A 23,982-nucleotide genomic window follows, 5' to 3' on the forward strand; every position below is an offset into this window, starting at 1 on the left:
CCACATGGATGGACCTAGAGAGTCCTACTGAGTGAAGTAAGCCAGGCAGAGAAGGCAAAGTATCATATGACATCCCTTAAGTGTGGAATCTAAAAAGAAATGATGCAAATGAACTTACCTATGAAACAGAAAGAGACTCACAGACTTAGAAAACAAACTAATGGTTCCTTGGGGGAGGAGTATAGTCAGGGAGTTTGGGAAGGTCATGTACACACTGCTATATTCAAAAAGGATAATCACAAGGACCTGCTGTAAAGCCCGCAGAACTCAGTGCTCTGTGCCAGCCTGGATGGGAGGGGGTTGGGAAACAGCGAATACATGTATATATATGGCTGTGTCCCTTCACTGCTCATTTGAAACCATCACAACAATGTTAATCGGCTATACCCCAGTACAAAATAAAATTGAAAATTTGAAAAAAAATCATTTATTACTTTTTTGATAAGCTTTCTGGGTTCGAAATTTGAAAACAACTTGACCATGCAGTTCTGGTTCGTGGGGTTGCAGGCAGATGTCAGCTGAGGTGGCCAACATCAGAAGGCTTCTGTGAGGCCAGAAGATCTGCTTTCAAAATTTTGTTGGGACCCCGACTCTGGAACTTGGGTTTCCTTTAGGGTGTTGTAGCTTAGGTGAATGCTGGAGGAAAGGGATTGTCAAGGGTGAGGTTACAAAGCGGGAGGGCCTAGGACCCCCGAGTTTCAGAAAGCATTCTCAACAGCACCATGAAGAAGTGGGGGCATTCAGTGAAGAGGTATCCTAAAGGAGCAAAGGCTCAAGTGTTGCACAAATAATGATGCAAGAGAGAAGGAAACACTGCAAGAGGGAAATGTTTGAGTAGGGGGAGGAGAGGAGAAGCAGTGCTGAAGTGGAGCGGTTGGCCTCTTACAGGTCTTCCAAACATGCTCACGGGAGACGCAAGAGTGCACCTCTGCAAGTGAGCTGGCAGTGTCCCTGGGGCCAGCCTAAGGAAGTTTCTTTGTGAATGTTTCTATTTTTTTCAGCAAAAGAAGAAGTGAGAATGAAGAGTAGGGAGAATGGCTGGAGGTTTAGAGAGAAGAGATGAGAAAATGATTTCTTAGGGACTGGAGAAGAAAACTGTGGCAGCCTTGCAGTTTGGTTCTGAGTATTTGCAGCCACACATCTGAAATGTGTTCCCTCCCACGTTCAGCTGGGTGGGAGCAGGTGCAGAGAAGGCAGTGAGTTCATTTTAACCAGGGTTGGGGTTTTGCCAGGCAAGTATGACTGAGGGAGAAAGGATAAGGGAGATCATGTCATTTGTGCAAGGGCACAATTATGGTGGTTGACCACAGAATCTATAGTCTAAGGAAGGGAGGACACAGGAGGAGATGAGAGAAACAAGGAGGGAAAAGAAGGTAGGAACAAAGAATCAGAGGTACCAATGGCATTCCTGAATTGAAAGACCTTATATGATTTGGCACTAGTCCCTGCCTGACAACAACCTCAGACATGGAAATGATACAACTCTAATGGCAGAAAGCAAAGAGGAACTTAAAGAGGCTCTTGATGAGAGTGAAAGAGAAGAGTGAAAAAGCTGGCTTAAAACTCAACATTCAAAAAATTAAGACCATGGCATCCAGTCCCATCACTTTCTGCAAATACAAGAGGACAAAGTGGAAACAGTGATGGATTTTCTTTTCTTGGGCTCCAAAATCCCTGCAGTCGGTGACTACAGCCATGAAATAATAAGACGCATGTTTCTTGGAAGGAAAGCTGTGATAAACCTAGACAGAATATTCAAAAGTAGAGACATCACTTTGCCAACAATGGTCCACATAGTTAAAGTTATGGTTTTTCCAGCAGTCATGTACGGATGTGAGAGCTGGACCATAAAGAAGGCTGACTGCCAAACAATTGATACTTTTGAACTGTGATGCTAGAGAAGACTCTTGAGAGTCCCTTGAAAAGCAAACCAGTCAGTCCTAAAGGAAATCATTTCCGAATCATCATTGGAAGGACTGATGCTGAAGCTGAAACTCCAATACTTTGGCCACCTGATGTGAAAAGCCTACTCATTGGAAAAGACCCTGATGCTGGGAGAGATTGAGGGCAGGAAGAGAAGGGGGCGACAGAGGATGAGATGGTTGGATGGCAATATCAACTCAATGGACATGAATTTGAGCAAACTCCAGGAGATATTTAAAGAACAGGGAAGCCTGGCGTGCTACAGCCCATGGGGTCACAAAGAATCGGACACGACTGAGTGAAGAACAACCTTCCTGACATTGTCTGTTCTCATCCCTCCCACCCCGACTCCTGGCTATTCCTCAAACACCCTAGACATGCTCCTGCCTCAGGACCTTTTCACAGGCTGTTCTGTCCTTGTGGTTTCCCTCCAGAAAAATCTTACTCACTCTCTTCCTTCAAATCTTTGGTTAAATTCCACCTTCTTAGTGATGTTTACCCTGTCTACCCTATTGAATATGGAAACCATCCTCTCCCAGAATTTCCAACCTTTTTTACCCAGATCTTTCCCCCCCGCCATAGGTTTTTTTTTTTTTTTTTAATATATACCTTTCCCTTGAAGTTTATGTATTTATTTTTGGCTGTGCTGGGTCTTTCATTGCTGTGCATGGCTTTCTCTAGTTACGGCATAATGGGGGCTACTCTTCATTGCATTGGGGTATCTTCTCTTGTTGTGGAACACGGGCTCTAGATGCGCAGGCTTCAGTAGTTGTGGCGCCTGTGCTTTCCCGCCCCGAGGCATGTGGAGTATTCCTGGACCAGGGATCGAGCCCATGTCCCCTGCATTGGCAGGCAGATTCTTAACCACTGGACCGCAAGGGAATTTGTCCCCATTGCATTTGACATCTTCTAACATTTCATTAACTGCAATTAACACAACATGACTAATGTTATCAGTAGTAAGCCACATGCTTCTTCGAATCAGTGATACACTCTACACTGGTAATTTACTTATTATCTTCAACACGTGTTTCCCAATTACAATCTGATCTCCACAAGGGCAGGGATCTTGGTCTATTTCCCTTGCCACTCTATCCACAGCACCTAGGACAGCGCCTAGCATCTTGCAAAGACTCAATAAATATGTTTAACTGGTTATGCTGAGAGATTTCCCTGACACAGCAGAGTGGAGGGCCAGTTTCTCTACAACAACTCTTACAACAAGCAGCAAGAATACTCAGTCTTGACACCTCAAAGTCCCCTCACCCAGATTTAGCATCTTCCATTCCCAATTAGGTGGCGCTAGTGGTAAAAACCAGGAGATGTGAGAGACATCGGTTCGATCCAGGGAATCGGGAAGATCTGGAGAAGGGCCTGGCAACCCACTCCAGTATTCCTGCCTGGAGAATCCTCATGGACAGAGGAGCCTAGTGGGCTACAGTCCATGGGGTGGCAAAGAGTCGGACACGACGGAAGTGACTTAGCACAGCATGGAGAAGACTCTTGAGAGTCCCTTGGACTGCAAGGAGATCAAACCAGTCAATCCTAAAGGAAATCAGTCCTGAATATTCATTGGAAGGACTGATGCTGAAGCTGAAATTCCAATATTTTGGCCACCTGATGTGAAGAACTGACTCCTTGGAAAAGGCCCTGATGTCAGAAAAGATTGAAGGCAGGAGGAGAAGGGGACGACGAGGATGAGATGGTTGGGTGGTATCACCAACTAGATGGACAGGAGTCTGAGCAAGCTCCGGGAGTTGGTGATGGACAGGGAAGCCTGGTGTGCTACAGTCCATGGGGTCACAAAGAGTGGGACCCGACTGAACCACTGAACTGAAATGAACTGGAAGGACTTGCCTGTAACTCCATAAATGGTCACAAGGTGGTGGTGTGGGCCTATTTTCTCAGTCAAGATTCGCTCTCTACCTGACACCTCAGTTTCTTTGTGAGTTCTAGTTTATAATTTTCTGAAACTCTAGGAATTATACTCCTAACGAGACAGGAGACAGACGGGCTCCAGGCTGAGGCGTTAGAGTTCATCGTCTGTGGACAGATGCTCCAAAGCAGTAGGAGGGGAGCTTCATTGATGGCTCAGTGGTAGAGAATCCACCCGCCAATGAAGGAGACGTGGGTTTGATCCCTGATCCGGGAAGATCCCACATGCCGTGGAACAAATAAGCCTGGGGGCCACAACTACTGAGCCTGTGCTCTAGAGCCCGAGAGCCTCAGCCACCGAGCCCACGTCCTGCAACTACTGAAGACTGTGTGCCCTACAGCCTGTCCTCTGCAACAAAAGATGCCACCACGATGAGAAGCCTGCATTCGCCACAACTAGAAAAAGCCGTGTGCAGTAGCAAAGACCCAGTGCAACCAAAAGTTAATTAATTACTAATTTAAAAAATAAACTAAAGATAGCAATATTACATGTCGATCCCAAACTTCCAATCCATCCCCCTTGCCTTAGCAAAGCATTTTTAAAGGCAAGGTGAGGGAAGGCTGTCCCAGGGTATGTGATCAGTTAGTGCACAGTTCTCTGCGTGGTTGCTATTCAGGTGATGGGATAGTTAACAGACTCACTTAACAGTCTCCTCAGTCTGTCAACAGTCTGCAATCATCAAGTAGTTAATTTCTTACATGTGGTGGCAGTGGTTTTTAACATCTGAAAAACTCAGGAAATACACATGAGATACTATTCTCTGGGTATTTCAGAGCGACTCTGCAGCAGAGAATATGTGGGAGGGGTCTGTCACAGGAAGTCCCCCCACAGTCCTGAATGGTTACAGAGACTGAGTGATTTGCCCCAAAATTGTTGTCCATCTTCAGACCATTTCAGCCTTTGACACTTTTCTAAGAGTGAAAAGTTAAAAACAATTTCACCAGAATAAACATAGCTCACAGATAATAAGTCTTCCGGGGTGGCTCCAGTGGGAAAGGACCCACTTGCTAATGCAGGTATACTTAAGAGACTCCAGTTTGATCCCTGGGTCTGGAAGATCCCCCGGAGAAGGAAATGGCAGCCCACCGCAGTATTCCTGCCTGGGAGATCCCATGGAGAGAGGAACTGGTAGGCTGCCGTCCATAGGGTCACACAGAGTCAGACACGACTGAAGTGACTTAGCGTGCACATATGCTGAGCTCCTTATTTGAGCCTGGCAATGTTCACCACTTTTTATCTCATTTAATCATGACAAGTTCAGTTCAATTCAGTCACTCAATCATGTCCAACACTTTGCGACCCCATGGACTGCAGCATGCCAGGTTTCCCTGTCTATCACCAATTCCCGGAGCTTGCTCAAACTCATGTCCATCTAGTTGGTAATGCCATCCAACCATCTCATCCTCGTCGTCCCCTTCTCCTCCTGCCTTCAATCTTTCCCAGCATCAGAGTCTTTTCCAGGGAGTCAGTTTTTCGCATCAGGTGGCCAAAGTATTGGAGTTTCAGCTTCAGCATCAGTCCTTCCAAGGAATATTCAGGACTGATCTCCTTTAGGATGGACTGGTTGGATCTCCTAGTAGTCCAAGGGACTGTCAAGAGTCTTCTACAACACCACAGTTCAAAAGCATCAATTCTTCGGTGCTCAGCTTTCTTTATGGTCCAACTCTTACATCCATCATGACTACTGGAAAAACCATAGCTTTGACTAGACGGACCTTGGTTGGCAAACTAATGTCTCTGCTTTTTAATATGCTATCTAGGTTGGTAATAGCTTTTCTTTCAAGGAGCAAGGGTCTTTTAATTTCATGTCTGCAGTCACCATCTGCAGTGATTTTGGAGCCCAAGAAAACAAAGTCTGTCACTGTTTCCATTGTTTCCCCATCTGTTCGCCATGAAGAGATAGGACCAGATGCCATGATCTTCATTTTTTCAATGTTGAGTTTTAAGCCAGTTTTTTGACTCTCCTCATTCATTTTCATCAAGAGGCTCTTCAGTTCCTCTTCACTTTCTGCTATAAGGGTGGTGTCATCTGTATATCTGAGGTTATTGATATTTCTCCCGGCAATCTTTATTCCAGCTTGTGCTTCATCCAGCCTGGTATTTCGCATGATGTACTACTCTGCAAATAAGTTAAATAAGCAGGTTGACAATATACAGCCTTGACATACTCCTTTCCCTATTTGGAACCAGTCTGTTGTTCCATGTCCAGTTCTAACTGTTGCTTCTTGACCTGCATACAGATTTCTCAGGAGGCCAGTAAGGTGGTTTGGTATGCCCATCTCTTGAAGAATTTTCAAGTTTGTTGTGATCCACACAGTCAAAGGCGTTGGTGTAATCAATAAAGAAGAAGTAGATGGAATTCTACTTCTGGAATTCTGTTGCTTTTTCAATGATCCAATGGATGTTGACAATTTGATCTCTAGTTCCTCTGTCTTTTCTAAACCCAGCTTCAACATCTGGAAGTTCACGGTTCACATACTGTTGAAGCCTGGCTTGGAGAATTTTGAACATTACTTTACTAGCGTGTGAGATAAGTGCAATCGTGTGGCAGTTTGAACATTCTTTGGCATTGGAATGAAAACTGACCTTTCCCAGTCCTATGGCCACTGCTGAGTTTTCCAAATTTGCTGGCATATGCAGTGCAACATTTTAATAGCATTATCTTTTAGGATTTGAAATAGTTCAACTGGAATTGCATCACTTCCACTTGCTTGTTCATAGCGATGCTTCCTAAGGCCCACTTGACTTTAGACTCCAGGGTGTCTGGCTCTAGATGAGTGATCACACCATGACAATTATCTGTGTCATGAAGTTCTTTTTTGTATAGTTTGTCTGTGTATTCTTGCCTCCTCTTCTTAATATCTTCTGCTTCTGTTAGGTCCATACCCTTTCCGTCCTTTATTGAGCCCATCTTTGCATGAAATGTTCCCTTGGTATCTCTAATTTTCTTGAAGTGATCTCTAGTCTTTCCCATTCTACTGTTTTCCTCTATTCTTTCCATTGATCACTGAGGAAGGCTTTCTTATCTCTCCTTGCTATTCTTTGGAACTCTGCATTCAAATGGGTATATCTTTCCTTTTCTCCTTTGCCTTTCCCTTCTCTTCTTTTCTCAGCCATTTGTAAGGCCTTCTCAGACAACTGTTTTGCCTTTTTGCAGGTCTTTTTCTTGGAGATGGTCTTGATCACTGCCTCCTGTACAATGTCATGAAGCTCCATCCATAGTTCTTCAGGCTCTCCATCTATCAGATCTAATCCTTTGAATCTATTTGTCACATCCACTGTGTAATTGTAAGGGATTTGATTTAGGTCATACCTGAATTGTCTAGTGGTTTTTCCTACTCTCTTCAATTTAAGCCTGAATTTTGCAATAAGGAGTTCATGATCTGAGCCACAGTCAGTTCCTGATCTTGTTTTTGGTGACTGTATAGAGCTTCTCCATCTTTGGCTGCAAAGAATATAATCAATCCGATTTCAGTATTGACTGTCTGGTGATGTCCATGTGTAGAGTCATCTCTTGTATTGTTGGAAGAGGGTGTTTGCTATGACCAGTGCGTTCTCTTGACAAAACTCTATTAGCCTTTGCCCTGCTTCATTCTGTACTCCAAGGCCAAATTTGCCTGTTACTCCAGGTATATCTTGACTTCCTACTTTTGCATTCCAGTCCCCTATGATGAAAAGGGCATCTATTTTGGGTGTTAGTGTAGAGGAAATTTTTAAATTTTTACATAACCTCCTGCTCCTTCTGCCTCTGTAACTCAGCTTGCTTCTTGCAAAGTCTAGAGCAGGTAGGTCTCAGAAAGTGGGGACTCACAATACTAGGAACTGGAGCTTATCTCACTCACCCTTGTCCTACTCTTTGCATTCACCCTAGCCTCTGCAAACCCGCAAACCTGGTTAATCATGCCTGTCAGTGTATAAAAACACTGTAACCCCTCCAACTAAAAAAAAAAAAAAAACTAAAAAAAAACTAAAAAAAAAAAATAAAGTGTATACAGTTCATTGTTTAAAAAAAAAACAAAAAACAAAAACACTGTAACCCCTTTGTCCGGGGCTCAGAGCTTGGAGTGTTAAGTCCCCTGGGCCCGCCGGCATAATAAGCTTGAGTTCTCCACCTCTCCAAGTGTCATACTTGATTTCTTGAGTACTGGTTTCTGCAACATTTCTTCTAGCAGGTCTTGTAGGTCTTCATAGAGCCATTCAATTTCAGCTTCTTCAGCATTACTGCTTGGGGCATAGACTTGGATTACTGTGATATTGAATGGCTTGCCTTGGAAATAAACCAAGATCAGTCTGTCATTTTTGAGATTGCACCCAAGTACTGCATTTCAGACTGCATTTTGTTGACTATGAGGGCTACTCCATTTCTTCTAAGGGATTCTTGCCCACAGTAGTAGATATCATGGTCATCTGAATTAAATTCACCCATTCCAGTCCATTTTAGTTCACTGATTCCAAATATATTTAGGTTCACTCTTGCCATCTCCTGTTTGACCACTTCCAATTTACCTTGATTCATGGACCTTAGATTCCAGGTTTCTATGTAATATTGTTCTTTACAACATTGGACTTTACTTCCATTGCTAGTCACATCCACAACTGGGCGTTGTTTTCGCTTTGGCCCCATCTCTTCATTCTTTCGGGAGTTATCTCTCCACTCTTCTTCAGTAGTATACTGGGCACCTACCGACCTGAGGAGTTCATCTTTCAGTGTCATATCTCTTTGCCTTTTCATACTGTCCAGCAAGACGGTAGAAGGGGCGAAGTCCCATTTAAAATCAAACCCCCTGCCCACCAGAGACGCTCGGAGGGTTCAAACAAAACCTTGTGCGCACCAGGACCCAGAGACCCCGCAGAGACTGAGTCAGAACCGCGTGTGAGTGTCTCCGGTGGAGATTTGGGTCACCAGCGGCCTGCCGCAGGGCCAGGGGCTCTGGGTGCAGGAGACTGGTCACACAGCCTGTGGCATAAGCCCTCTTGGAGGAGGTCTCCATTAACTCCACCGTCAAGCCACCGAGCAGATGACCCACAAACTGCAGAACAATTATACCAAAGAAATTATCACACTGTTAAGAAAGTTCTAGGATCCACAACAGATCTCCCAACCTGGGGATCTGGCAAAGCGACTGAGAACCCCCAGGGGAATTTGACTCTGGAGGCCAGTGGGATTTGATGACAAAACTTACACAAGACTGGGGAGAGAGACTCTTGCACACAAAGCCTTGTGTGCACAGGGACCCAGGAGAAAGGAGCAGTGACCCCACAAGAGGCTGACCTAGACTCGCCTGTGAGTGACCAGGAGTCTCCAGCAGAGGCAAGGGTTGGGGGCGTTGATGAGGCAGTGCAGGACCCTTTGAAGGAGGTCGCCACTATCTTCATTACCTCCACCAGAGTTTGGTCTCAAGTCAAACAACCTGAGGGAACACAACCCCTCCCATCAACAGAAAATTGGGTTAAAGATGTACAGAGCATGGTCCCACCTATCAGAACAAGACCCAGTTTCCCCCACAGTCAGTCTCTCCCAACAGGAAGCTTCCATAAGCCTCTTATCCTTATCTGTCAGAGGCAGACAGAATGAAAACTGTCTTCCAGATGTTCAAGAACTTCCAGATATTGAAGCTGGATTTAGAAAAGGCAGAGGAACCAGAGATCAAATTGCCAACATCTGCTGGATCATTGAAAAAGCAAGAGAGTTCCAGAAAAACATCTACTTCTGCTTTATTGACTATGCCAAAGCCTTTGACTGTGTGGATCACATCAAACTGTGGAAAATTCTACAAGAGATGGGAACACTAGACCACCTGACCTGCCTCCTGAGAAATCTGTATGCAGGTCAGGAAGCAACAGTTAGAAGTGGACATGGAACAACAGGAAAGGAGTATGTCAAGGCTGTATATTGTCACCATGCTTATTTAACTTACATGCAGAGAACATCATGAGAAATGCTGGGCTGGAGGAAACACAAGCTGGATTCAAGATTGCTGGAAGAAATATCAATAACCTCAGATATGCAGATGACACCACCTTTATGGCAGAAAGTGAGGAACTAAAGAGCCTCTTGGTGAAAGTGGAAGAGGAGAGTGAAAAAGCTGGCTTGAAACTCAACATTCAGAAAACGAAGATCATGGTATCTGGTCCCATACTTCATGGCAAATAGATGGGTTAACAATGGAAACAGTGGCAGACTTTATTTCCTTGGGCTCCAAAATCACTGCAGATGATGACTGCAGCCATGAAATTAAAAGATGCTTGCTCCTTGGAAGAAAAGCTATTACCAACCTAGAAAGCATATTGAAAAGCAGAGACATTACTTTGCCAACAAAGGTCCATCTGGTCAAAGCTATGGATTTTCCAGTGGTCATATATGGATGTGAGAGTTGGACTATAAAAACTGAGTGCCAAAGAAATGAACTTTTGAACTGCGGTGCTGGAGAAGACTCTTGAGTGTCCCTTGGACTGCAAGGAGATCAAACCAGTCATTCCTAAAGGAAATCAGTCCCGAATTTTCATTGGCATACTGATGTCTAATAACCATTTCATCTGGGTCTGCATGCCAGGTTCTTCTATAGAACAGAGAAGTAGAGGAGGTGAGGAAGCCAAGTAGAAAAGCTATTTATCTTGCAAAACCGGAGGGGATGTGTCAAATTTCTCCTTTTCTGCAGTCTTTCACAGGTAGGCTAAGTCAGATTGTATCTCTGCGAGTTGAACAAAGGCACTTTAATAGTCCGAGAGAGGGCAGCTTTCTCTGAGGCAGGCCATTATGTATGATTATAATAATAAAAGCAAGGCAAAGAAAAGGTTAAAGTCAAAGAAACAGATCCAACAGGGAGTCAGATTGGTTCTACCCTGTAACAGTGTGTGTGGATTTCTGATAGTGCTGAAGGTCAGCGCCCCTAAAGCGCCCACCCGCTCTTGTTCAAAGGTCAGCAGTACTGTAGTAAGTACAGGAGAGAGGAGAGAGAGATCTGTGGGTCCTTGTTCCCAGACCAAATGGTCTGGGCATTCCTGGGCTGGGGGAGGCAGGTGTATTGGGGGAGAATATACAAGCCACCGGATATTAGGGGACAGAAGCACAGATGTCTGGGAGCTCCACCGTGGTGACCCTCACGTATGTGAGTGATGGAGGGGGACCTTCCCTGGAGAGAGGCCTGAGTAGGACAAGACGCTCAAGCCGGGTCAGGATGGGCTGCACATGGCTGTGCGGTTTGTCGACAGCACAACCTTCCCTGCAGCTTCCTGCGGTTGATTTCTATCCAGCCACACCTGCATTACGTCACTGAGTTCCCTTAGGCATTCAGGGATTTATATATTTGTTCATTCATTCACATCACAAAGACTTCCCTGTAGCTCAAACGGTTAAGAATCTGCCTGTTTGAAGGCAGATGAGGGAAGAGGGTTCGATCCCTGGGTCAGGAAGATCCTCTGGAGAAGGGAACGGAGATCCACTCCAGTATTCACTTTAGTATTCTTGCCTGGAGAATCCCCAGGGACAGAGAAGCCTGGCGGGCTACAGTCCATGGGGTAGCAAAGAGTCGGACACGACTGAGCGACCAACGTGTTCACATCACAGCCTCTCCAAGCCGGTCCTCGCTTTCTCCTACTTTCTCCACTCCTGTCTTTGTGCCTCGGGCCCGCCTTCCAGTCTCCGCGCCCTGCCCTCTCATTGGTCCAGCGCCCTCAGTCCTGCCCCCAAATCACGGGGGCGGGGCGGAAGCTTTTATTCCTACCCCTTCCATTGGGTACACTGCCTAAGCCTCAGATACTTCAACCAATGGAAGCCAACCTATTCAACCAATGGGGCTGGAGCACTTAATATAAAGAGTGTGCTGGTGCTCCGCAATGGAATCTCCAGGTGGTGTCCGCTGGGCCACTGGAACTTCAGTCGGGATTGGAAGAAGCTCATCCTGAGTGTTCTGCCTGGATACCCAGCTCCACAAGGCTGAGGAAGGAGCCCTTCTCACCACCATCTCTTGTCATGAGCCACCGAAAAGCTGTTAGCAAGTCGAGCAGGGGTCAGCCCGCAGGTGAAAGGACCAGACACAGAGGTTTTAGAGGAAAGGTCTGGTGTCAGCTGTTGAGGATGGGCGTGCACAAAAGAAAGTGTGGACCTCTTTTTTCTTTTTTTTTTTTTAGTAGCTGCAACTGGTCAAACAGGGCCCAGCACCCCTGAGGAAGAGAGGTGGGACCCAGAAATGAAGAGCAAGCTGCACTGTCAAGTGTTGCCTCACGGGACTGACAGTTGTTGACCAAACACCCTGGCTGGGCCCTTTGAGAAGGAAAAGGGGTCCGGGGAGGCAAAAGCGAAAGAACATAGGCGAGCATGAAGGATCCCCGACTCTCTACCCACCTCCTAAATTGAGGCTCTTTTCTTTCTCTCCTCTCAGGCGGCGTTTCACAATTGATGATTTTGAAATCGGGCGTCCTCTCGGCAAGGGAAAATTTGGGAATGTGTACCTAGCTCGCCTCAAGAAAAGCCATTTCATTGTGGCCCTGAAAGTCCTCTTCAAGTCCCAGATAGACAAGGAAGGATGGAGCACCAGCTGCACAGGGAAATTGAAATCCAGGCGCAACTCCAGTAAGGACAGTCTCTGTATGAATGAGATTCCCGTGCGTTTTTTCCCCCACAGACTTCCAGATGGAGCTGTTACTCTCCTGGTCCCAGCACAATTTGCCCCTTTGTGTGACCAGTCATTTGTAATAGCATCGTGAATTGGCCCTCAGGGAGGAGTCTTGACCCTTCCTCCTTTTGTCCCCCAGACACCACAATATCCTTCGCCTGTACAACTACTTCCATGATGCACGCCGGGTGTACTTGATTCTAGAATATGCTCCAAGGGGTGAGCTCTACAAGGAGCTACAAAAGAGCCACACGTTTGATGAACAGTGTACCGCCACGGTGAGGCAGAGGAGGCTGAGGGCTAGGGTTCATGAGGGTCACTGCTTATGGCTTTCATGAGGGTTCAGATTGCTTCTTTAAAAAAAAAAAAACTTGTATGAATTAATGAATTGATTTATGGCTGTGCAGGGTTTTTGTAGACATGTGGGACTTTCTCTACTTGCACTGGCTTCTCATTGCAGTGGCTTCTCTTGTTGTGAAGCATGGGCTCCAGGGTGCGTAGGCTCAGCAGTTGCAGCGCACTGGCTTAGTTGCTCTGTGGCATGTGGAATCTTCCCAGATGAGGACTTGAACCTGTGTCCCCTGCATTGGCAGGTGGATTCTTTACCACTGGACCACCAGGGAAATCCTGAATTGCTTTTTTCTATCAATTTTACATTTGGATACCCTATGGCATCACTGACTCAATTTGAATAAACTCTGGGAGTTGGCGATGGACAGGGAGGCCAGCCATGCTGCAGTCCATGGGGTCGCAGAGTCGGACATGACTCAGCGTCTGAACTGAACTGAATAATTATCCCCGGGACATTAATAAGTAGTGTGTATAAGTTTGCATTCTTTGGTTTTAAGCAACAGAATCTAACTGCATTACCTTATGGAAAGAAACATGAAAGGCTGTGAGGGAGTTCACTGAATAAATGAATGAAACTGACTTAGAAAGCCAGGGATTTTTGGATTTTGGGCTCCAGGTGGGAATGACAGCCATCATCACCTCATGGCCGGCTTCATTTCCAGACTGCTTTTTCTCTGTTCACACAGGTAATGGAGGAGTTGGCAGATGCTCTGACCTACTGCCATGAAAAGAAGGTGATTCACAGGGATGTTAAGCCAGAGAACCTGCTGCTGGGGCTCATGGGTGAGGGAAGATGGCAGACTTTGGCTGGTCTGTGCACACACCCTCTCTAAGGTAGGACAGGCGGTGGCACCCTGGGTGCCAGTTAAGAATGATCCAACTTAATTCATTTCACATGTAAGACCCAGCTACAAACCTGGATTTGTATTTCAATGCTGCCTTTTGAAATGCATATTTTAATAAGTATTTGTAGACTGAAAGAATGTGGTTCAACTATATCATCTAATTTTTAATGTTTACGTAAAATTATACCAATAAGTTTCCGTGTAAGTACATTAAGAATGATTGTGCCATAATTCCAGGAATTTTACTCTATCAATAAACCATAATTAATTTACTTGGTCCCTCTTGGTGGACCATCAGTTTGTTCCAAAACTTCCTAGATCAAAAGCTAAATAATGTAGGAAGAATATCAGAATATGGAATTGCTGGTTCCAGGACTTGCCTTCTCTGAACCTTAATTCATATGAAAACTTGGTCTTTCCAAGTTCCTGTGCTTGAGAGGGGATTGCCCAGGATTAGATGCTGGGGAAGGAGAATGTCCCTTCTACTGAGCCTCCGCTTAATGTTCCTTTCTCTAGGAGAAAGAAGATGTGTGGGACGCTGGACTACTTGACCCAGAAATGATTGAGGGGAGAACATACAACGAGAAGATAGATCTATGGTGCCTAGGGGTGCTCTGCTATGAGCTGCTGGTGGGAAATCTGCCCTTTGAGAGCGCCTCCCATAGTGAGACCTATAGAGGCATCCTCAAGGTGGGATGGCCACACTCTGGGCATTCATGCGGGGGCTGGGGGTAAGGGGTGGCTGGGAGCCTGGGGCACACACAAGGGTGGTCTACCATGATCCCAGCCAGTGCCTCGAATGGACCAAGTAAACTAACCATACTTCTCTTTCTCCTCTGGCCTCATCAGGTAGGTGTAAGATTTCCTGCATCAGTACCTTTGGGGGCTCGGGACCTGATCTCCAGGTTCTCAGATACCAGCCCTCGAAGTGGCTGCCCTTGGCCCAGGTCTTGAAGCACCCATGGGTCCGGGCTCACTCTCAGAGGGTGCTGCCCCCAGCTGCTCAAATGGCTTCCTTAGCCTTGTCCACCCCTATTTTTTTGTGATTGCTTATGGAACACCCTGGCTGTGGTATCTCATCTGTCTTTTGTTTCTTTGCTTGTAAGATGCATCATGCTAGTTAATAAGGGCTTCTCTTGTGGCTCAGCTGGTAAAGAATCTGCCTGCAACGTGGGAGACCCGGGTTCGATCCCTGGGTTGGGAAGATTTCCTGGAGAAGGGAAAGGCTACTCACTCCAGTATTCTGACCTGGAGAATTCCATGGACTGTATAGTCCATGGGATTGCAAAGAGTTGGACAGGACTGAGTGACTTTTACCATTAATAAAGGCCAAATCATTTATTTTTGGCTGTGCTGGGTCATTGCTGTTTAGGATGGGCTTTCTCTAGTTTCCATGAGCAGGGGCTACACTTGATGTGGTGTGCTGGCTTCAATATTTGGGGCCCATGAGCTTAGTTGCTCCTCTGCATAGAATCTTCCCAGACCAGGGATAGAACCGGTGTGCCTTGCACTAGCAGGCAGATTCTTATCCACTGTGCCACCAGGGAAACCCAAAGCTGAATCATCTTGTACCAGGTCTCTTTCTTAAAAAAAAAAAAAGTATTTATTTGACTAAGTTGGGTCTCAGTTGAGATCTTCACAACATCATGCTGGATCTTTTGGTCTGGCCGTGCACTCTGGTGGCAGGAAGGCTCTGGAACGCGTGGGCTTAGTTGCTCTAACCGCCCCCACCCCCCCCCACTGGGATCCTAGTTCCCTAAGCAGAGATGGGACCCTCATTCCCTGCATTGCAAAGTTGGATTTATTTTTAATATATTTATTTGGCTGCCCTGTGCCTTAGTGACGTGTGGGATCAGGTTCCCCTAGAAGTGATCAAACCCAGGCCCCCTGAATTAGGAGCCTGGAATCCTAGCCACTGGAACACCGGAGAAGTCCCACCAAATTATTTTTAAAATATGCTTTTACTAGGTCTAGGTTGGTAATTTCACTTATTTGAAACCAGTAAGCAGCGCTCCTCCAAAATCAGAAAACTTACCACAACTTAAAAAGGACGAACATTCTTGTAATCAGCCGTGTGCCAAAAGGAGCCGCAGCTGGGGAGGTGATGCCGAGTAAACCTTTGGTCCTCGAGCAAGAGACATACTAGGCCGAGTTTAAGGCTACACAGGGAGGGGCGGGAAGATCTGGGACTCACCATGCCGCCCTGGTAAAGAACCCGCCTGAGACGCGCCAGACCTGGGTTCAATCTCTGGGTTGGGAAGGTCCCCTGGAGAAGAAAACGGATATCTACTCTAGTATTCTGACCTGGAGAATTCCATGGACAGAGGAGCCTGGTGGGCTGCAGTCCATGGGGCCCAAAGAGTGGGGACACGACTGAACGACTTTGACCTTCACGCCGCCCTACTGCACATTTCATTGAATGGGTCAGGAACTCTTCTGCCGACCCACATCCTAGTTACCCGGAAACGCAAACCTCCAGTGGGCCCAGGACTTCCACGCTGGGCAGCCCATTAGGCTATCCGGGACGAACCGGAATTTCGTCATCGCGACTACCCGCCCACTCCCGGAAGTGACGCACAGTGGGGTTGCCGGAAGAAGTGGCGAAGTTACTTTTGAGGGGACCTGAGTCGCGGCGGCGTGCCAGGGGCTACGGAGAAGAAGGAAGAGAAGGCAGAGCAAGGGAACAGAAGCAGGTGCACTCAAGTGTGGGGCGGCGCGGGAGGAGCCCTGGGCCTGGGGCTTCCCGGCGTTCCCTGCGCTGCTTGGCTCAGCCCCCTTCTCTCCTTGCACCCTCTCCCCTCCTAGTTCGCGCCGCCCCCCGGCTGTTTCCAAGGCAACGGGAGTAGGGGACCCCACCGTAAGAGAGGCCGCCCACGAGACCCCCGCGCGCAGCCATGAGCCCCGCCCCCCACTGCTGTTCGGAGAGGGGCGGGACCTGGAGAGAGGTGTGAGGGCGGAGCATGATGGGAGGAGGTCGGGGGGCAGTGATGGGTGCAGATGGGGCGGGGCCTAGAAGGAAACGATGTGGGCGGAGCACGATGGGAGGAGGCGGGGGGCCGTGATGGGCGCAGGTGGGGCGGGGCCTAGAAGGAAATAATGTGGGCGGAGCATTATGGACTGAGCAGGGGTCCGAAGGAGAGATGGGGGTGCTTCATCGGCGGAGGTGGGATGAAGCTGGAGGGGAAAGAGGAAGTGAGGGCGGAGCCCTCGAAGCCGAAGGGATAGTGTCTGGAAAAATCCGGTGGGCCAGGTCTGGAGTGGATGGAGGGAGCCTAAAAGAGGGGAGCTGACAGTAGGGGAGGGCGGGGCTTGAGACCCAGTTGAAGGCTGTCCTGGAGCAGAATGGGGGCGGGCCCTATTAGAACTGGAATAGAGGGTCTGTAGGCTGGCAGAGACTGGGGGTGGGGTCTGTACGAAGTAGGGGAAGAGTGTGAGAGATGGAGAAAAGAGAGGTACCCTCATCAAGACCTGTGGCTGGCCTACTCTGACCTTCCCTGGCCCCACAAGGCTCTCCGCCCCCTTGTATCCTGCAGGCTGCTCCGTGACCCCACCATGTCCACCCCTACCACGAATTCCGTGGACACCCCCTTGCCTGGTGAGTGACCCCCCTTCTCCAACACAGCTATTCTCCCATCAGATTATTGTCAGCCGAAACTCACTGTGTCTCCCTCTCCCAGGAAATGGCCCCAGCACCCCCTCTTCTTCACCTGGGGGAAAGGAGGATGGTCCTGAACCATGCCCTGGAGGGGCGGATCCTGATGCCCCAAGCACTGATGGGGCCGACTCAGCCTCCGTCGTGGGTGAGACAGGGTCCAGGGACATGGGTTGGGAGTTGGTATGGAAGCTCAGAGAGGAATCTAGGAGAGAAAGATCAGAAATGGGGATGGCCAGCCCCAGCATCTTGCTGATTTTTTTTTCTTCTGTTAGTTCTTGGTACTTCTTATTATGACCCATTCTTTGGGATTCACTGATATACACATCTTTCCCTCTGAATCACCGTCTCCGTGGTCCCCCCTCCACACTCTGATTCGTTGCCTATGATCTCTCATGGACCTGTCCCTCTGGCTGCTGTTTATCCCGTGGCTCTGTCTCATGGCTTCTGTCCACCCACGCCAGTCATCCTCGACACAGCAGAGGAGCCGGAGCGCAAGCGAAAGAAGGGCCCAGCTCCAAAGATGCTAGGCGACGAGCTGTGCCAAGTGTGCGGAGACACAGCCTCCGGCTTCCACTACAACGTGCTCAGCTGTGAAGGCTGCAAGGGCTTTTTCCGCCGAAGTGTGATCCGAGGCGGGGCCGGGCGCTACGCCTGCCGGGGCGGTGGCACCTGCCAGATGGACGCCTTCATGCGGCGCAAGTGCCAGCAATGCCGGCTGCGGAAATGCAAGGAGGCAGGGATGCGGGAGCAATGTGAGTGCTGGGGAGGGAGCAGGGCCAGGCCAGCCCCTGTCCAGCCCTGGAACCTCTGCTGAGGCCTGTGTCTCCCCACCAGGCGTCCTCTCTAAAGAACAGATCCGGAAGAAGAAGATTCGGAAGCAGCAGCAGCAGCAGCAGCAACAGTCATCACCCACGGGGCTAGGAGTCAGCAGCAGCAGCCCAGCCTCTGGGCCTGGGGCCTCCCCTGGAGGGTCCGACGGGGGTGGCCAGGGCTCCGGAGAAGGTGAAGGTATCCAGTTAACAGCCGCTCAGGAACTAATGATCCAGCAGTTGGTGGCGGCCCAGCTGCAGTGCAATAAACGCTCCTTCTCCGACCAACCCAAAGTCACGGTACGGCCCCTTCCACAGCCTCGAGGGACCATGCGCCCAGCGTGGTCAAGTTGACAGGGCCACAGTCCAGGGCACAGGGAGAGAATGAGGCTCCAGAGAACAGGTGCTTTGAGATGGGGTAGTCTTGGGCTCACGGGAGACATGCTGATGGTAACCTGCCCCCCCACCCTGTGCCCCCAGCCCTGGCCCTTGGGTGCAGACCCGCAGTCCCGTGATGCTCGCCAGCAGCGTTTCGCCCACTTCACGGAGCTGGCCATCATCTCCGTGCAGGAGATCGTGGACTTCGCTAAACAGGTGCCTGGCTTCCTGCAGCTGGGTCGCGAAGACCAGATCGCCCTTCTGAAGGCCTCTACCATTGAGGTAACGGCTAGCCTGCCCAGTCTCGGGGAGTCCATTCCATCCTGCCCTTGAGGAAGTCCTGAGATAAACCCCAGGAGAGATACCTGGAGCATAGGGACAAATCAGACTCTAGGCCTTGCCCTGGTGCGGGTGGTATTCTCCAGGAGAACGTCAAATGCTAAACAAGTCATCAGAGCCTCCTGTGATGGCGAGGAAAGGAAATGGCCTGAGATGGAGAATAATTGAGGGTTGGGCTGGAGGGCCACACTTCAGGGAACATGCTGACAAGGCTTGTTCAGGCAGTTGATGTTTGAACCAAAACCATGGTAGTGAGTAAGTGCTGAGTGTCTAGTGTATGTCAGGCCCTATTCCAAGTGCTGGGGGCGTGGTGGTGAACAGAACAGACTGAAAGCTCTTCCCTGTGTCTAATAAGCACTTAGGGAGAGTGTCCTGATTGGAGAAGGCTGGGGGTGCCGAACCTGGGGAAGGGAGAGAGCTTGGAGTGTCCAGCATGCTGGCTGTAGGCCCTGTGGCTGAGAGAATGGTGGGGTGGGCAAGGGATGATCCCAGCAAGATTGGGCTCGCCCATTCAGGCCAGTAGAGGAAGGACAGTGGCTGAAGGGTCACAGGGCTCCTCCAGCCCCTGCCCAGCCCCTTCCCATCCCCCTCCCCTCCGCCACCCTCAGATCATGCTACTGGAGACGGCCAGACGCTACAACCACGAGACTGAGTGCATCACCTTCCTAAAGGATTTCACCTACAGCAAGGATGACTTCCACCGCGCGGGTATGGTCAAGTGCAGGCTGGGCAGTGGGGTCCCTGCTGGCCAGGAGACCCAGGGCCTCTCGTCCCTGTCTGAGCTTCCATCTGTTCACATCCCAGATAGGGTGAGGGCTGAGCGCACCCACCTCATAGTGAGAGCTAAGAGCACAGTGAGGTTATTGAGCCCTGACTCTGCACATGGGGCACATAGAGCAGGATGCGACAGAGGGGTATGTGCTGTCATATAGGGCATCTTGGTAGGAATTAAGGAAAGACACTATTTCCTCCCCAGCCCTGGTCTCATGTGAGAGAGGCTGGATCTCAGTCCACTGGGAAATGCACAACCTCCCCAACTGTACAGGGCAGCATGGTCCCTGCCCTCCAAGAGCACTTCCCTGGGGATGTAACCGAGGCGATGGGCTTCTGGAGATAGTGTGGCTCAGTGGGACCAGAGGACAAGGGAGGTGGGGAGTAGTGTTAGCTACCAGGAAACACAAGTGCAGGGCCTCACTCTCTCTGCCTCTGGGCATGCTCAGTGAGTCCTGCTCTCTCCCGTCATCTCTCTGTGGGGCACTTCTCTGTACTCCTGGACATCTGCTCCTCACCCCATCTTTCCTTCCTCTTAATTCCTGGCTCTCCCAATACCCAGGGCTGTCCCAGTAACCCTTTGAGTATAATCTTGGCAGGGGATCACTGGGGGTTGGGAGAGTTGCTGGCAGGGTCTCAGCATGTGCAAAGTCCTGGGGTGGGGAAGGGCGGGTGGTTTTAAGGAACCACAGGGCGGTTTGGGCAGCTGCAGCACAGTGAGATGGGGCTGGAGTGGGGGTTGGTTTCCCCTACTGCCCCATCCTCTGCCATTGCCACAGTCCAGGCCACAGTTTGCCCTTCCGGGAACATTGCAGGGCCCCTTGCTGGGCTTCTACCTCCACCCCAGCCTGGTGTGTTTGTTCACACAGTCATCGGAAGGATCCAGTTAACAACCACTTTAGCTCACGTTCCTCCTGTGCTCAGCACCATCCGTGGCTCCCGTCACACTGGGAGAAAAGCCAGAGTCCTCACCTGACCCACAGGCCCTGCAGGGCGTGGCCTCATTCTCCCCTGCCCTCATCTCCCACCCTCCCCTCATTCACCCTCCTCCAGCCACAGTGGCCTCCCTGTTATTTGAACCCACCAAATGTGCTGTCGCCCCACAGCTTCTGTGTTTGCTGGTCCCTCTTTCCAGAACTAGGATGACCATCTTGTCCTAGTTTGCCTGGGACCTTCCAAGCTTTCTTTTTTTTTAATTAATTTGTTTTTAGCTGCACTGGGTCTTCGTTGCTTTGCGGGAGCTTCCTCTAGTTGCGGCAAGTGGGCTCTTCTCTCTAGTTGCCGTGCGCGGGCTTCTCCTGTGTGTGACGGGCTCTAGGCAGGTGGCCTCGGTAGTTGCGGCGCATGGGTTTAGTTGCCCTGCAGCTGGTGGTATCTTCCTGGACCCGGGATCTAACCTGTGTCCCCTGCATTGGCATGCGGATTCCTACCCACTCTGCCACCAGGCACGTCTCCTTCTGAGCTTTAATGCTCAAAGTCCCAGGGCCTAGGTAGCCTAGTTCCAGGCCAAACAGACTGGTGGCACCCTCCAGGGAACACTTGCACATCCTGTTAACTCCCTCCCTCCCCTGTTTGGAGCCAGACAACCTGCAGCTAGGGAGGCCTTCCAACACTGTCACCTTGTGGTGACCCTCATGTCTAAGATGTGGACGTGATTTTCATTGGCCCCTATTACCCTCCCCTGCATTACCTTGATCCATTAGAATCATCTCACAGGGTGGATGGCTTACTTATAGGCTTGTCTGTTATCTGTCCCTTCAAGCCCCAAATGCAAGTTCCACCAGAGCAGGGGGCTTTTTCTTACAAGTCTCTGCCCAGGACCTGATATGCAGTGGGTGCTCAATCAGGTTTGATGAATGAATGAGTCACAGCTGGAAATGAGTTCTGCTTCACTGCGAGAGCAGGGGACGCCACCTCGGGGTGATGTGAGGTGACCTGGGATTAAACATCTTTCCTTCTCCAGAGGAGAGGTACCAGGAAGGAAGCGAAGGGTTGACGGGGTGGTAGAAGCTTTTGAATAAATGTTTGCACTCATTACTCATTCCTCCATTCAGGCAAGATGTATGGCACACCTATGATGTGCCAAGCCCTTGGTGGGCAGTGGGGTTACAGGGTGACTGGCTGTCTACCTGCTGCCGTTTCCCCTGCTCTGCTGACAGTGGGCAGTCCCAGTGGCCAGGCATGGGGGCCAGTTTTAGGGTCAGAGTGGTCATCAGAACCGGTCTCCTGCCTCTGCAGGCCTGCAGGTGGAATTCATCAACCCCATCTTCGAGTTCTCGCGGGCCATGAGACGCCTGGGCCTGGACGATGCCGAGTACGCCCTCCTCATCGCCATCAACATCTTCTCAGCCGACCGGCCCAATGTCCAGGAGCCCAGCCGAGTGGAGGCCCTGCAGCAGCCCTACGTGGACGCGCTGTTGTCTTACACCCGCATCAAGAGGCCACAGGTACCGGAGCCCAGACCCTCCCGAGGAAATCTAGACCCGTGTAGGGTCAGCTTCCTACGTCCCTGGCGCCCCCCAGCAGCTGAGTTCTGATCAGTGTCCTTTCAAAAGCTGGTCCTCCAGGCCCCTGTCCCCTCATCAAGGAGTCAGGCCAAGTCCACACCCAGGGGCCCCACACTGCCTCTCCAGGGGCAGGGGGGCCCTTTTGGTGGGCCGCCCTGCGCCCACCTGCTCCTGTCCCCTCGCAGGACCAGCTGCGCTTCCCCCGCATGCTGATGAAGCTTGTGAGCCTGCGCACACTCAGCTCTGTGCACTCGGAGCAGGTCTTTGCCCTGCGGCTCCAGGACAAGAAGCTGCCGCCTTTGCTGTCTGAGATCTGGGACGTCCATGAGTGAGGGGCCTGGCCACCCTGCCCCACCGCCCTGCACACCCCCAATGACTGGACACTGGGGTGGGAAGGAACCCAGTCGGGTCTGGGCTCCCGCCCTGCAGCTTGGAGCTCAGGCCTTGGCCCCCTGCCAGCCCTCAGGATGAGCCCCAGTTGGGGTCCAGGAGCCTCCCTGCCTGCCCACTGAGTCTTCCTGGGAGGGCTGGCGGGGGGTCATAGGTCCTGACCTCTGACCTCTCCAGTGCTCCCAGCTGCCCTCCCCGCCCAGCTTACACCTCAAGCCTACCATGCAGTGCACCTTGAACGGAGGCAGGAGGGCCTGTGGCTCTCCCACAGCCCGGAGACTATAGGCTCCCCCCTCTGCTCCTTTTATTTAATAAAAACTAAAAAAAAAAACAAAAACAGGAAAATAAAGTATGACTAGAAACTTGCTCTGATTCAGAATGAGTCTGAGGTGGGGATGGGCTGCCAGGGTCTTCGTGAACACCAAACCCCTAGACCTGGTGCTGGACTAGGGAGGGTTCAGGGTGATATAACTAGGCGCTCTGGGGGCCCAGGAGAGGCCCTGACAATCTCAGGGTCATCTGGTTGTTGGAGCCCACTCCTGAAGGTTAGGGAGGGTTTAAGTGGAGGAGGGCTTGGGGCTTTCATTCAATCAGCAAGTATTGGCTGAGGCTGACTTGTGGGCCAGGCACTGTGCTGGCCATTCTCAGGACACAGATGTCATTCATTCAACAGATAGGTATGGAGCATTTGTGCTGTGCTGTGGTTAGTTGCTGAGTCATGTTTGACTCTGTGACCTCATGGACTGTAGCCCGCCAGGCTCCTCTGTCCAAGGGCATTCTCCAGGCAAGCATACTGGAGTGGGTTGCCATGCCTTCCTCCAGGGGATCTTCTTAACCCAGGAAGAACCCAGGTTCTCCACACATTGCAGGTGGATTCTTTACCATCTGAGCCACCAGGGAAGTCCCATGGAGCATTTACTATGTGCCAAATACACTCTTAGGCACTGGAAACATCAGTGAACACGATAAAGTCTCTCTCTTTGCAGACACCGTGGAAAACAGTATGGAGGTTTCTCAAAACACTAAAAATAGGGGAATTCCCTGGTAGTCCCGTGGTTAGGACTCAGGGTCTGGGTTCAGTGCATGATTGGGGAACTAAGATTCCATATGCCATTCATTGGGGTCAAAAAAAAAAAGCTAAAACTAGAACTCTGTCACAGGACCCAGCAATCCCACTCCTAGATATATATCCAAAAAACCCCAAACACTAAATTTGAAAGGATATATGCACCTCAATGTTTGTAACAATATTATTTATAATTGCCAAGATATGGAAGCAACCTAAGTGTTCATCAACAGATGAATGGAAGAAGGTGTCATACATACACACAGAATGGGATACTATTCAGTCATGAAAGAGTGAAATTTTGCTATCTGCAGCAACATGGATGGACGGAGGGCACTGCTGTTGCTGCTAAGTCACTTCAGTCGTGTCTGACTCTGTGCGACCCCATAGCCGGCAG

The 23,982-nt window shown here is 49.8% G+C and overlaps 1 protein-coding gene and 1 pseudogene across 1 annotated transcript; both read left to right on the top strand.

The window, feature by feature from the left end:
- Positions 1-11,831: 11,831 nt before the first annotated feature.
- LOC136159250 (aurora kinase C-like) lies at positions 11,832-14,716 on the top strand (annotated as a pseudogene).
- A 1,517-nt stretch (positions 14,717-16,233) lies between these two features.
- Positions 16,234-22,608, top strand: NR1H2 (nuclear receptor subfamily 1 group H member 2). Its single transcript, XM_065926576.1, has 10 exons — positions 16,234-16,363; positions 16,476-16,615; positions 17,204-17,265; positions 17,348-17,470; positions 17,787-18,077; positions 18,160-18,434; positions 18,615-18,794; positions 19,460-19,559; positions 21,861-22,069; positions 22,315-22,608. The coding sequence occupies exons 3-10, from the start codon at positions 17,223-17,225 to the stop codon at positions 22,459-22,461; spliced, it is 1,368 nt and encodes a 455-aa protein (XP_065782648.1). The 5' UTR covers positions 16,234-16,363; positions 16,476-16,615; positions 17,204-17,222; the 3' UTR covers positions 22,462-22,608.
- Positions 22,609-23,982: the final 1,374 nt, after the last annotated feature.

The sequence above is a fragment of the Muntiacus reevesi genome, chromosome 2, assembly GCF_963930625.1.
Source record: "Muntiacus reevesi chromosome 2, mMunRee1.1, whole genome shotgun sequence".
In the NCBI taxonomy this organism is placed as follows: Eukaryota; Metazoa; Chordata; class Mammalia; order Artiodactyla; family Cervidae; genus Muntiacus; species Muntiacus reevesi.